At 51.9% G+C, this 13,794-nt stretch overlaps 1 protein-coding gene across 1 annotated transcript in view; it reads right to left on the reverse strand.

Annotated features, from left to right (window-relative positions):
* The window catches only part of CD99L2 (CD99 molecule like 2), a 34,343-nt gene extending 21,453 nt beyond the window's left edge, over positions 1-12,890 (reverse strand). The window contains exon 1 of the mRNA XM_065643542.1: positions 12,707-12,890. Coding sequence (XP_065499614.1) covers positions 12,707-12,764 — 58 coding nt within the window. The 5' untranslated portion in view covers positions 12,765-12,890. The remainder of the gene's footprint in view (positions 1-12,706) is intronic.
* Between the last annotated feature and the right edge of the window lie 904 nt (positions 12,891-13,794).

The raw sequence follows: 13,794 nt of genomic DNA on the forward strand, positions 1-13,794 counted from the left end.
TTAATCAGAGCTAGCTGCTCTTTGAAGGTAGAAAGGTTTTGTGCCTGAATGTATTCTCTCCTCATTATTTTCTGTAGTAGGCAGCTCAAACACACAATTGTACTCGTCAGCTTTTTAGTTTTTACAATTATATATATATTCTAATTAAGCCCCACTGTTTGACAAAGCTTGAATTACAGTATCATAATTCACACCCAGTATATTGTGAGGCCGTCTGCAGCACTCAGAACGAGGTGTATTCCATTTTTAGTGCCAGCCCACGGATCTCTTTGTGCAATATATATGTGTTTAGCTTCCCTGGGAATTGAGAGCTCACGATGGTACGAGATTGACAGCCTGGGAGATTACGGGAGAATACAAAGCAGGTACAAGGGCAGTGGAAAGTAATTCAAACTGCCTGACTTTCACACATCTACCTTAGGAGTGACGCAGCAGGCAGCGGGTGGGAGAGCAGGGGGAAAGCACGTGCCGAGGTCACCGAAAGCACCAGGGTCTCCCCAGTGACCAACCTCATCTTTTTGGCTCTGAGTTATGGTGTCGGCACAGGCAGGCGGTTCCCTGTGCACGGCACCCACGGCCATGCTGGCACCTCTGGGCAGGGCGCTGGGGACGGAGGGTTTTCACGCTGCCCGTGCTGGGCTGCTCCTCGCAGTGGTGTTTCCCACTGTCTCAGCAAAGATAACAGCCTCAAAGGTCTGCGGGGAGCACACAGCCGCTCCTCTGTGGGCACAGGGCTGGTCTGCAGCAGCTGGGGTGCCGCCAGGGGTCCCCGGGGACCTCCCCTGGAGCAGGGAATGGCACAACAACACCAGTTGGAACAGCGATCCTGGTCAGCACAGACCAGAGCTTGAGACTTGCTGATGTTCTCCACCACCGCTGCCTGGGCGCTGACCCCAGCCGCCTGCCAAACACGTAGTAAATGTACTTGTAAGTGCCAAGTTGCTTGCAAATCTTGAGTTCTTGCTGGCCAAGGGACAGTCCTATGTGCACAGGGAGAGCAGAGCTTTTTGAAGCTGGGGCATTGCAGATGTTCTCTGGGAGCAGCTCTGGCAAGCCAGGCGGGTAAGGACAGTCTGGAGCAGCCGGACTTCTCTCCAGAGACGTGCCCAGGCTGTCTCCTGAACACAGTCCTCCTCCTCAAGTCAGCTCTGCTTTGAAAGGCAGACTCTGAACTTCCTCCGGGCTGTCCCTGCACAAACACGGCAGCGGCAGCCGGCCGGGGCGAGGGCAGGCAGGGCGGCAGCAGGTCGGTGGCTGATGCGGGGGGCACACAGCCCTGGTCTGGGCACCGGCACCGGCACTGAGAGCGGCGGGACACAGCCCCCACCTGGGGCGGCCCCTGCACCTCGCAGGGGACGCGGCAACGCTGCCGTCCTCATTCTACATTCCCAGCGAAACATTTTGATTTCCAGAAGTACTAATCAAAATCACTCTTGATTATGGCAAAAACAACCTCTGCGGATTTTTTTTTTCTTATGCAATTAACAAGGGTATATGGTAATTCCAAGCAATCTTGCTCTTGAGATTAAAGGCAAGCCTGCCAGGAAGCACATGAATAAAGCTTTAAGATGAGAATTTGCATAATGAAGACTTTCTCTTTTGTGGAGGGACTAATGGTGGTTATGTTTGAAACCTATTAACAGAAATGCCTAAAAGCCGGGCACACCAGCACGGCCAGGATGGGCAGCGCAGCCCCGGCGCGAGCAGTGCTGTCTGCAGCTCCGAGCAATGCACCACGCTTGCGTTTTTAATCCACAAGAAAATTCTGCATTTTAAGCCACAGGAAAATCCTGTGTTTCTGTGCACTGGGGCAGCTGGATGAAAAGTAGATGTCTGTTGTAATTTGATTGCAAGGATTACTAGGAATAATTTAAATTATTTGGTAGCAGCATCTGATACGCTCAGCACCCAGCAAGAGTGACGGAGGTAGCAAGGAAAATGTGACCAGCAAAACCAGCCTGGGTCTGCTGGGCTCCAGACTTCTTCTCAGCAGACACCCATTAGCACCAGTATCTGTGACCAGGCCAGAAAGGCCACTGTCCCGATGAACAGGAGAAGGCAAGTCCTTGCTGGAAGCTGCTCCGCCAGGCACCGAATGCTGGAGGGACACTTGTATCCCTCCACCCTGCACCACACCAAGGGCTGCCCAAAGGTCCCAATGCATCTTCTCCCCACCTCAGGTGGAAGACAGACCTCCAGGTTGTTCCCAAAACACTCGAAGAAGCAACGCTGTCGCGCACACCCTGCGGTGTCCCACGTCCCCAGGGAGCAGCTGGTGGCTCAGCCTTTGTCACCGCACCGGGAGCCGCCGGCAGGTTTGCAGAGACCAGGCACAAAACACAGCCGGGAGAAGTTTCTCATCCACTGCCATCTCGTGCAGCTTTTCTCCTTCCTCCACAGCAAGATTTAAAACCCCAGAGGAAACACGTTTGTTTCCTCTTTGCCAACAACCACACCTGGACTGCTCTTCCCCCAGCAATGCCTTTCTTGGAGCGATGGCAGCTCCAACCACCAAACCTACCAGCCTCCATGACCGCCAGCCAGCTCCCGAAGGGCACAAAGCACCCCTAAATCCAGGGGTATTTCTTCACGCTAAATTCTCATCCCAACTTTCTCCTTCTTCACAACATTTCTCTTTCACCTGCTCTCAGTCTCACTGACTCAAACCAGTGGTGATTACTGTATTTCCATGTTTTATTTAAAAAAATGAGATGAGAGATTAATAGAGTGGTTCGGTCCTAGCCAGTGGATTTTGCTTTCCAAACCAGCACGGGGTTGCTAGCTTGAGGACGCAGGAGCACGGCAAAGGGGTCTTTCTCCACACACTTAGGGACTGAGACGTGCAGGAGCAAATTTACTGTTGGAGGAAAACACAGGGGTTTTGCATGTTTCACTTCTCTGCCGGTGTCAGTACATCGCCATGTTAAAGCTACGAGCGGGAGGGGCTGCAAGCACCAGCTGGCTCAGCTAGAGATGTCCTAATCCTGGGGTGACGCATGGAGCGCCTCTGGTCAGCCACACATCTGTTTTGGGGGGTGGCAGCCCGGGACTGCACGCATGCAAGGCTGGGGAGGGGGAAGCGAGGGGCGCACGACACGTGTCACGTTGCATCAGACACTGCCACGCGATGTGACAGGAGTCAGTGTGACAGCAGTGAGGCCGTGGAGGAGTCCCAGTGCCCAGGGGACCGTCCTGTCCCTGCAGGCTGGTGGCTGCAGCCCCAGTGCTTGCAGCACAGCCAAGGGTCCCTGTGTGTCCTTCAGCGCGGTTCGCACCCCAGCCTGTGGGTACAACCCCACGGAGGACTGTGACTGCACAGCTCCACGAACTACACCACCCTCAGCAGCAACCTCGGTGCAGGGACAGCCAAGGGCTTGATCTGCTGAATGAAAGCGTCTGGTCCCAGGGAGGCTGCAAAGCCTCAGGCTGGGCTGGAGCCCTCAGCTGTGCAGGAGACCAGAAGCTCCCCAACCCGCTTGTGTGCCCCAGGCTCCCCAAAAGCATTGGTCAGAGCAGTACCCCCCACCACGGACAGATGAACACCTCCAGGTGCCAGCAGCAACAGCTCAGAGTGAAAAGCAAAGACCCATCCAGGGCAGCGCTACTGGAGCTAGAAAAGGCTTCATATCAGGTTTTCCCACAGGATGCATTAGACCAGCAGCCACTGATGGGGTCTGCCCTGTCTCTAGCTCCACAGCATCATCCCCTCCCTGACCCCACGAGAAACAAACATTTCACCACGTCTTCTTCCACCCCAGGATGGTAGGAAAGCAGGTAGCCTTGTTCTGGGAAGACAAGATGCCAATCAAAATGGTTTTCTTTAGTATCAGCACTCAAAGCTTTCAAGGTTTCCAAGGCTCTCTGATGCCTGTGTGCATGGAGTGGGTGACGTTTCCTAAGCTACTTTTAATAAGACAATCGTTCTTTGAAGTTTATGTCAAAGAGGTCTCTGCTGCAGCGTTGCCAAAACCCGCTTTCAATTAGTCCCAGATCAATTGCATCAGGAACAAAAGGCTGGAAGGTTTTGAGCACAAGTGTTTACGGTTCCTCTCTTCCTGGGGAGTGCCTGAGCTCAGCTGTACCTGTGATGAGGATACCACCCTGTCCCAGCCCTCCTGGGTGCTCTGCTGCTGAGCCTAGGAAGAAAATCTCTGACCCTCTCTGTGACTTTGGAAAAATGCCCCAGGTAACCCTCAATAATTCAAAGGTGTATCTGATGGGAAAAGGAGCTCTTTCTTCTTGTCACTCTTTTAGTGTTTGTTTTTGTATTTTTTTTAAAGGAAGAACAATTTATTATACATGAAGGGGGAAAGGATGTGGATGGTGTCATTTTTTTTATTTCCACACCCCAACCACTTTGCAAGTGGCAGAGAGGAAATTAGCACTGACCCTGCTGCACAGATTTTAAAGGTGATTTTCTCAGGTCACAGAAGAACCAATAATGTCATCCAGGACTTGGGTTTGTCCCCCCCCAGCATGCAGGGGTCTGCTGGAGAACTGGATTACTGGTTCTGCAGCAAGGGAAGGGGAGACATGAGGTGCTGTGACCCTGTTGCTGAGCAGGAACTGGGCTGGTTTCCCTGCAGCAGAGGGCAGAGCGCCACAGCCCCGTGCGGCGATGCCGGGAGCCAGCCCTGCCAGGGAAAGGCAGGAGCGGGAGGCAGGATCCCAGCTGGAACCACTTTGGGGGCAGCCTCGGCACCGCCTGTGTCCAGCTGTGCTGCCCCTGCCCTTTGCCCAGCATCAGCAGGCGCAGGGTGGGAAACACGGGCTCCAACTCGCTTTGTGATCCCTACTGAAGGACAAAAACCACTGCAAGTTCCTTTTCCTCCTACGACTGTGGGTGCAGGACTGAAAACTAGGGTGCTTTCACGTTTTCCTGCATGCAGTCCAGCCAGAAACATTACAAGGCACATTCACAATAGCCACTTGATTTCTGCTTCTGCATTAAGTAATGACTACGAATTTGCCCAGAGCCAGACACCTGTTTATCAACAAGACAACAAATTGTGGCATGAAAGCATTTTGTCCATAAGACAGTGTGAAACAATTGATAATAAAACCAGTGATGCAGGAGCCCAAAGAAAACTGAAGCAGGAGATTAAATGCTTAGCACCTGATTCCCGATGGAGAGAGATTGCTCTCATCAGATAAAGATCAAGAGAAGATGCTGTAGTTAAAAGTAGGTAAATAGGGAATCACACGGTAAAAATGCTGGCTCATCACTTGGGATGCGCTGCTCTTGTACTGTGCTACTTAAAATCGGAAGCAGAGCAGCACTGGAAATGAAGACTTGGGTGATGCTGACAGATAGAGCAAGGCCCTGGGAGGGCGTGGGAGGCTACAGCCCTCTCCTCTGGCTGAAGGCATTTGTCTGTCCCTGTCACCGCAGCCTGCAATGCAGGGCCACTGCTGCGGCACAGCCCCTGCAACCGCCTGCTTGCCTTTCCACAGCCCCTCACCCTGCAAATACTGGCTATTTGGATCAGGGCGGGGAGTTGTTTAGGATCCAGCCTCTCCTGCTCGCTGTCTGCACCCTCCTCACATCGGCTGCGCTGGGATGCACGGGGCTCACCTGGCTTTGGGCGAGGTGGCTCCGCTGCTCCCTGGAGCATCGCAGACCCAGGACCGCTACGTCCTGCTGCGGGAAGGGGCTTCCAGCATGGAGAACAACAGGGAGGCAGGGGCTGCATTTTGGGCAGGTGGTGCAGGAACTGGCAGTGATTGTTAGCCACTGACCATGGCCAGCCTGGTGGCCACACCACCACCCCTCTTGGCTCACCCACGGCAAAGGAAGCTGTGTCAAACCCTTCGGATTTTGTATCGGCTCATTTTCAATAAGGTGGGTTTGGCTCCTTGCTTTGATAGAGGAGTTTGGAGAAGTCCCCTGGGAAGCAGAGTTTGGGGTGTGCATGCCCCCTGCTGCTTGCTGCCTGTGCCCAGCACAGCCTCACCCACCTCCTCTGTCATGTGGGTGGGAAAGGTCTACTGAAATACTTCTGCCAGGGGTTAAAAGTGTTTAATGTTAAGACAATGACAATTTATCAGGACAAATTCTGAAAGTTCTTGTTATAGAAATTAACTTTATTTAAAAAAATAATTTCATTACTATAATTTAAAAGGTCATTTTTAAGTCATGAAAGGCAGCTGTTAAATCCTGAGATAAAAAATTCTTCTAGATGGTGGTGCACAGCTACCCGGTTTTGCCTCCCATCACTAGGGCAACAGGTGCCTTAAAACCAGAGCACCATTTGCTATTGATGTGGCATGAAATAATTTAAACACAAAAATAGGAGCACATGAAGTTCAGAGGGAAATCCACCAACAGGTCTCTCGTGCTCTCTGACCCTACTTGTGGGAGAAACAGCATCAACGTTTACAAAACCAACAGTTTGTAAACTGTCACTTTAATTCAAGTGTTATGGCTCTGAGATCTCCCCTGCAAAAGTACTTAAATAATTCACTCAGTTAAGACCATTGTTACAAAAAAAGAAGGGAGACATGCCTTTTTTTTTTCCCCAAACATATGGTTTAACCTCACTTAAAAATGCTCTATTTTCTGCATGAGGCTAAAGACACATATTGGGAGCAGTGTGCACTTTTAAAAACAGCGAGCTCAAAGTTTAGTGCTGTCCTATCATTTTTTGGAAATAACGAATTCTGGTTTCCTGGCAAATAATTACAAACTGCATGGCACCCGCTCAGTGTCTCCTGACAGTGCGTGAGACAGTCTGTCACCAGCAGCAGCAGCTGATGCCTGGCGAGTGCGGCCAGGCTGAACACCCGCACCTGGGTTAGAAACCAGCCCTGTTCAGGGTCAGTAAAGCCAGGCTTTGCCTGGGGGAGAAGGGGATGCTCAGGGCCAGCTGTACATGCCGCCTTGGATGGTTTGGCTTTAGGGGGCTGCAACCACTTCAGCCCGGAGTTGTGATGACATCAGGTTGTATGGGGATTTCTCTGGTCAAAAGAATTTCCAGGGTGGGAAAATGTGCTGGGCAAGGGGAAGGTTTTGCCAATTCTTGGTCTTTCTACCTCTTCATGGCACAAGAGCATACATATGCTTGGGCTTTGTAGTAGAAATTATGCAAGTCTCTGAGAGGAATGGCAGGATGGGACCTGGGGAGGTTTTGGCTCCAAATGACATAGATGCAGTCTGGAATTAGCTTTGTTCAGATTGTGTTGTCTGGGAAGATGACTCAAGTCTCGCAATATAAGGACACCTGAATGGAGGTGGCTGGTCATCACAGAGACGTGTTCCACCAAGCTGCTTGCTTTCATCCTGTATCAGTCATATAGAGCTCTGATATAGAGAGACACAATTTTCCCTAAGCTCCTACCCCAAAAGCATGTTTATCAGCAGATGATGCTTTATGGTCACAGATTAATGTGCTGTTCAAAATCTTATCTTGTATCTAAGGTCCCTTCTGCAGCACAAGCACCTCCTTTGTCACCCACAGCTGCATCTGGAACCCTCTTTCGCTTGTTTAGCTCTTGCATCCCAGAGCACACAATGCGGTTACCCTGAAACACCCAAGCAGGAGCTTGTCCTTCTGAGGCGGGATTTCAGTACAATTCTTCCGACTTTGACAAGTTCTTCCTATCCAGATTTCTTTGCGCATGGTCAAAGGGAGCGTTTCAAAGGGCAAGGAAAATCTCCCCAGATCCCTGTTTGCTGGAGACAGCCCTGTGCCAGCCACGTCGCCCTCACCTGCAGAGCCCTCCAACAGCCCAATAATGCTGTTTGCAGTGTCCCTCCTCCCTGTCTGAGCTGCCGCCACCAAATTCTTGCCAATGCCTCCAGTTTTTGCTTTCTTTGGCTTTTCTACACATACATGCCCTGCCAGCACTGAATCCCTACAGCAGACCTGGCCCGCTCCTTCCTTGAAGATGCTGCTCATGTGGCTTGGAATCTCGGGGAAGAGGAGCTTGCACTCAGCATCAGATTTCTGCCTGTGCCCTGGCACTCCCACTGCAGTAATCTTCTGTGTTTTCCAGACAATGTTGGAAAGCAACGAAAAAGGATTTTGGAGTGACTACAAGACAATTTTGTAAATATGTATTAGCATTAACTTTATTCACATCGCACAAGTGGGGTGAGCTTTTCACAGGGGTGAGCTGTTCAACTGAAATCCCTGCAAGTGTACAGAAAGCATTTGCCTCTCACTTTGCAGTGGCTAACGGGATTATATTTGGGCTCTGTTTTCGTCTCAAAAGCACTGTTCACTCGGCAAATATGTTCTTGTGTTCACATCTCAAATCACAGCCAGTGACTCCAGCATCTGGATCTACAACTTTGAAGTTTCCTTTTCTAAAAGTCCTTTCATGTTCTGTGTTTTGATATGCCACATTCATCTTCTCCCATTTTCCTCTATTCAAGTTCTTCCACCAGTTGTGAATTATATCAGTCAATCAGATTACAAAGGAATTATCACAAAGGTTTTCTCTTTGCGAGAGCTATGTAGTTTGTTAAACATACGTTTTGTTATTAGAGTGGCTTCAGAAGCACTGTCTAATAAAACCCCAGGTTCTCCTTTAGTTAATTGTCAAGTCAATGCCTTAAACCTCCAGGAAATATTTTTCCAAGGAGAAACAAATTTGGTTTTAAACTGAGCAGTCCTAAACGTTTACTCTAGTCAACACTGGAGATCAATAGACTCTTCTGTTTTATGTGCTTTAAGGGCTGAAATGGTTGCAACAGTTGTAAGGAAAAAATTACATTTTTGTAGAGGGCAAAAAACCCAAGAGTTAAGTGGCCGTTTCCAAGCACAGCTATCTCTAGGCTGGTAGAAGAAAAAGTTCCAAAATATAAGCAGAAGCATGGAACTTAATTTTTTACAAAGCTCTGTACATAAATATATGGGCATGGCACATTTAATTAATGCATATTTGTTCCAAGGTCAGAGATAAGTTGTAAGAAAACCAATTTATCTTCTCCCACTTTGTCATATGCGTTAAAGACACTATCAAAGTAAAAATTATTCTTTAAATGTATTACTTTGACTCACTGCTGATACCTAGTAATTGTAAATTCAATAACATAACAATGTATTGTAACTAAGATTTTTAGTGCAGATAAATGCTTTACTCAACGCTGCTATCTCCTTCACTTTCGACAGCAATCCCAAACCAAGGCTGTAGCTTCTACTCCAAGTAATTCCTCCCTGCATAACCGTGATGAGCAACCCTGGCAAGTGATGGGCAAAGAGCCGGCAGGTGACCTGGCACCAGCACCGCCTCTTGTGCCAGCTGTGTCCACCACTGCCTGCTGCAAAACAGAGACTGGGCACCTGGAAGAACATCTGGAAAAGAACTGGCTCCTTTCTGCTTTCCTTGCGCTCTCTGTTGGGCACCACTGTGCGGAGACCGTGCAGAGGAGCTGCCTGCAGTGACTGCAGCCATCTGTGCAACAGTTATAAATAGCTAATTATACTGTCTAATATTACTTTCACATTTAAGTAATTATTGCAATTGCTGGTGGGTTATTGTAGTCACACTTGAGAGGAGAGGCGATCTGTGAGACGCTGTCTATTAAGGCAAGGGATGACAACATGAAGAGTCGCCTGTGACTGCCGATACTGCAACTCTGGAGGACGTGCCCAAATATTCTCATTGCCGGTTTGTAATCAAGCTTTTCTCACAGAACATAAAGCATAAAATCTGGATACGCCTCTTCTGCCTGGCTTGTAAAAGGTAACCTCATGCTCCCCGCAAGAACACTGACCTCATATGTCAAATTTGCCATCTTTCCAGGAAAACACATCAGTGCCTTTCTGTCTGGCTTACCACAGGAGTGAAGACATGAGAGAGGAAAAAAATGACTGTAGAAAGCTCCTTATTTGACTGTTTTCCTTATCATTTTGCACAAACAGGTGGCTAACCTCAGACTCAAACTTAACTACTTTCTGGAAAAGCCACAGACCTGCGCATTTAAAACATCATGCAACGCACTAGCATAGGGAATGCTTGACTCTGGCTGCAGCAAAAAGGCTCTGCAGGGCATGTGGTTTCCTCCACCGCCTCAGAATCTCATAATGCTTCTGCCCCCCACTGCACTGGGGGAATACGCTGGAGTTTGGCAGCACTGGAACACACCTGAGTGCCTTGTGGGCAGTTCCAGCATTGCACCCTCAGCCAGACGGGCGCACGGCGGCTCGGATGGATGCAGCACGGCTGTGGCCGATAGCACACCGGGTGCTGAAGCACAGTCACGTATGAAGGCAAATGCACTGGAATTTGACCAAAGAGAAGCGCAAAACCTACCATACTTTTTCAATTAAAAAGCGGTTTTGTTCCCGATTTACTGGGCAGCCACAGCCGAGCTGCACATTATTCTTCCGTCAACGGTGGATCCGGACCTCAGCTGCAGAAATCAGGCTACGTACCAACTTTGTTGTCTAGTTTGCCATCTTTGGTTCCTGGTAATTTGTAAACCTCCAAGCTTGCAAGAGACTGAGCTGTCTGCAATACACCGTTGGCAGCGCTGGAAAGACTGTTTTGGAACAAGGAGCCAAAAAAAGCGCCAGCGAATAGAGGCAATGAAGAAATCTGATTTCTGTTGCTGCTGGGGCAGGAAGCCCTGCCTTGGAAACCCACCTCCTCACCACCACGTGCTGTTTTCCTGTGGGCACGGGATGACGGGAGGAGGCCACCCTGGTACCCGGGGGGCCGGTTCGGTGCTCGGGTGAGGAAGGGCTCTCCAAGCCTCTGTCAGGGCACTGCAAAGCTGCTCCAAAACGTCTGGGAGAGAGACAGAGGGAGGAGCAGGAAACCACCCGTGGGTCAGGAGAGCCACCACCAAAATACCGAAACACTGGAGGATGAATCTGAGGCCACGTATAAAGGCTGAATTCGCACACCAGGTACCTTGTCTCTATGCATTCAGTGTCAGCAGGGCTCTGAGCACGACAGGCTGCAAGTGCAGAGCCCGCTTACCTTTATATAGTTATTTCCATGGAGAGACAATTTAAAGCAGCTCAGACAGGAGCTGAACTTAATGTTGTTCAATTACCTGTGAAGCCTTGCACTGGTGGGAATGATTTATGAATGTTTCAGTGAAATTCATTTTGATACAAACACAGCCAGATATATTTAAGAGCTGGACCCTGCAGCCCAGCACTCCAAAATGAAACCGAACAGCATTTTTCTCTGCCCACGTTGCAAATAACACAGAATGCAAATAGCTTTATGGCTGACTAAACAGATTTTTTTTAAATTTCAATCTAAAATCAGGACTTTATGCACAGTCTCTTAGCTCAGCCTGTCAAGCTGATATCCACCAATTAAAAATGTAGACGCTAAACTGGTGAACATAAGCAAATCTGTACCATGCTGTTAGTCTTCCAGGTGCACAAGCAGGTGAGTACCTAACGCAAACCAAGACTAATTCCAGGCTGACTCATAGTAAATCTAGTCCCATCCAACAGCAAACGCTGCTGGAGGCCCAGTTCACTCTTCATTTTGATGCGAATATCCTCTAACCAATCTGTGTTTGATGAGTGCCTCAGAGATAACAGCAGATTTTTTTAGAAAAACTTTCCCAAGCCCTTTTACATAATTCCTGTCTATTTCCCCTATACAACCTTTAAGAGGACTTTGTTTGTTTGAAGAGAAAAGAAAAAAAAGCTTTTAAAGAGTATCTTTTTTTAAAGGAAATAAAGAGTTGTGGTAAACTTTGCATCGATTTTAATTCCTGCCCTCCCTGCCCCCAAAAAGCATGTTGTTGGGGTTTTTTTTTCCCTGTCTTTGTAGTTCCTGTCCAACTGGGACTGATTTCTCCGTTAAGCTATTCTGATCTGCAGAAATAGCAGTGGGACTGAAAAAGAGTGAGAATACAACCAGCAGCCCGAGAAATATGGGACACGCAGAGGATCATCTAATCCAACAGCTCGGTAAGCAGAGAGAAAACCAAACTGCTTTCGTGACAGCTCTGTGACTCCCTCTGTTTTGGATTATTCAAGACACAGGCTGCTACAGAGCTTTATACCTGCAGCACTGCACTATTTTCTTTAAACACCGTTGTGACACTTTCCCACAAAGAGGCAGACGCTGCATTCTGAGATGCTTTAATCACCGGTATTGTCAACTAATGACAGGTAAGAGCCATCATCTCCGTCAAATACCGGTGCAGGAGCATCCCCAGCCGCCGGGCGGGGGGAGAAGGGAGAGGCGCTACCGGGGGCCGGCAAGAGCCCAGCCATGGGGGTCCGGGGGGAAGCGGGGGTGACTCGGGAGCGGCTCGGGCCGGGCCGGGCCCTGGTGCACAGGCTGGCGTCCCGCCATCCGCTGCAGTGTCGGGGTGCTCTGCGCAGGGTGGGGCCCCGCGGGGGTGCAGGCCCCCCTAAGGGCGATCCCCCGGGCGGCGCATCCTCCTGGGGGTCCCTGCTAGGGACCCTCCTCGGGGGTGCATCACCCCAGCCCCGTGAGCCCCCCCGGGGAAAGGCCGCATGCTACCGGGGGATGCATCCAACCTGGGGAGCCCCCACAGCGAGGTGGGGGCCACAAGCTCTGCGGGATTTCCCTTCGGGGGTGCATCCTGCGGGGTGACCCCGGGAGGACGGAGTGGGGGGCTCCGCCGTGCCTGGGCCGGGCCCGGCGCCGCGATCATGCGCAAACCGCCCCGCGCCCCCCCGTCGCCGCGCCCCGCGGGACCCCCCCCCGGGCCGCCCCCTCCCGCTGCCCCGTGGTGCCGGTGGCCGGGCCCCCCTACCTGCGCGCAGTAGCGCGGCCAAGGCGAGGAGCAGCCCCAGGAGGCGCCGGCCGGCCATGTCGCGGCGCGGCTGCGAGTCTGCCGCGGGCACGGCCGCCTCCCTCCGCCGGGGCGGGGCGGGCGCACGGCACCGCCTCCCGCCCCCGCCCGGCCGCGCTCTCGCCCGGCCCCGGCCCCCCGGCGGGGCGGGGGCGCGCCCGGCAAGCGGCGGAGCTGCTGGAGGGGTCCGCGCCCAGCGGGAGCTCCGCCACCGGCGGATCGCTGAGCTCCGGCACTGGAGGCTGCGCGCTTGGCGGCTCCGTGCCCTGCCCGCCTCTTTCCGTCGCGGCATCCTGCAGGGCGTGTGCCCTGGCTGCTGCTGGGCTCAGTCCTGTATTTACTCGCTGGAGAGAATCCGCGCTGCAAATGGCGATGACGCGATGCGCAGGAATCATGTGCGGGGCTTTAGGTTGCTGCTGCCTGGATGGGATGCGCTGTAGCGGTGGACGAAGCGGGGAAGGCCCGGCGGGCAGAACCCCCGGGAACCGTTGGAGCTGTGTGTGCCGGCGGGCAGAACCCCCGGGAACTGTTGGAGCTGTGTGTGCCGGTGGGCAGGCCCCCCGGGAACTGTTGGAGCTGTGTGTGCCGGTGGGCAGGACCCCCGGGAGCTGTTGGAGCTGTGTGTGCCGGTGGGCAGGACCCCCGGGAGCTGTTGGAGCTGTGTGTGCCGGACCCCGGAGGTTGTTGGAACCGCGTGTGCCGGCGGGGAGGCAGCAGTGGTGCCGAGATGGGGCGATGGTGCCCGGCGTGGGTGCTCTGCCCCGCTCCCGGGATAGGGCTCCGCGGAAGTGCAGGGGAGGCAGATGCTGCAATTTCATTCTTTAATGCCAAGTATTTAATGCGGAGGTTACGGAGCCATAGAAATGTTGGCTGGAAGCGACCTCTGGAGGTCTCTAGTCCAAACGCCCCCTCGGAGCGAGACCCACGGGCAGCAGGTCACACCAGCTTTGGTGGGGAGTTGAAAACCTGCAGGGATGGGGGCACTCCAGCTTCTCTGGGTGACCTACAGTAGTGCTGCCCCACTGTCCAGTGAAGGAGATTCTCCTGGG

This window comes from Caloenas nicobarica, chromosome 12, assembly GCF_036013445.1.
Source record: "Caloenas nicobarica isolate bCalNic1 chromosome 12, bCalNic1.hap1, whole genome shotgun sequence".
NCBI classification, from domain to species: domain Eukaryota; kingdom Metazoa; phylum Chordata; class Aves; order Columbiformes; family Columbidae; genus Caloenas; species Caloenas nicobarica.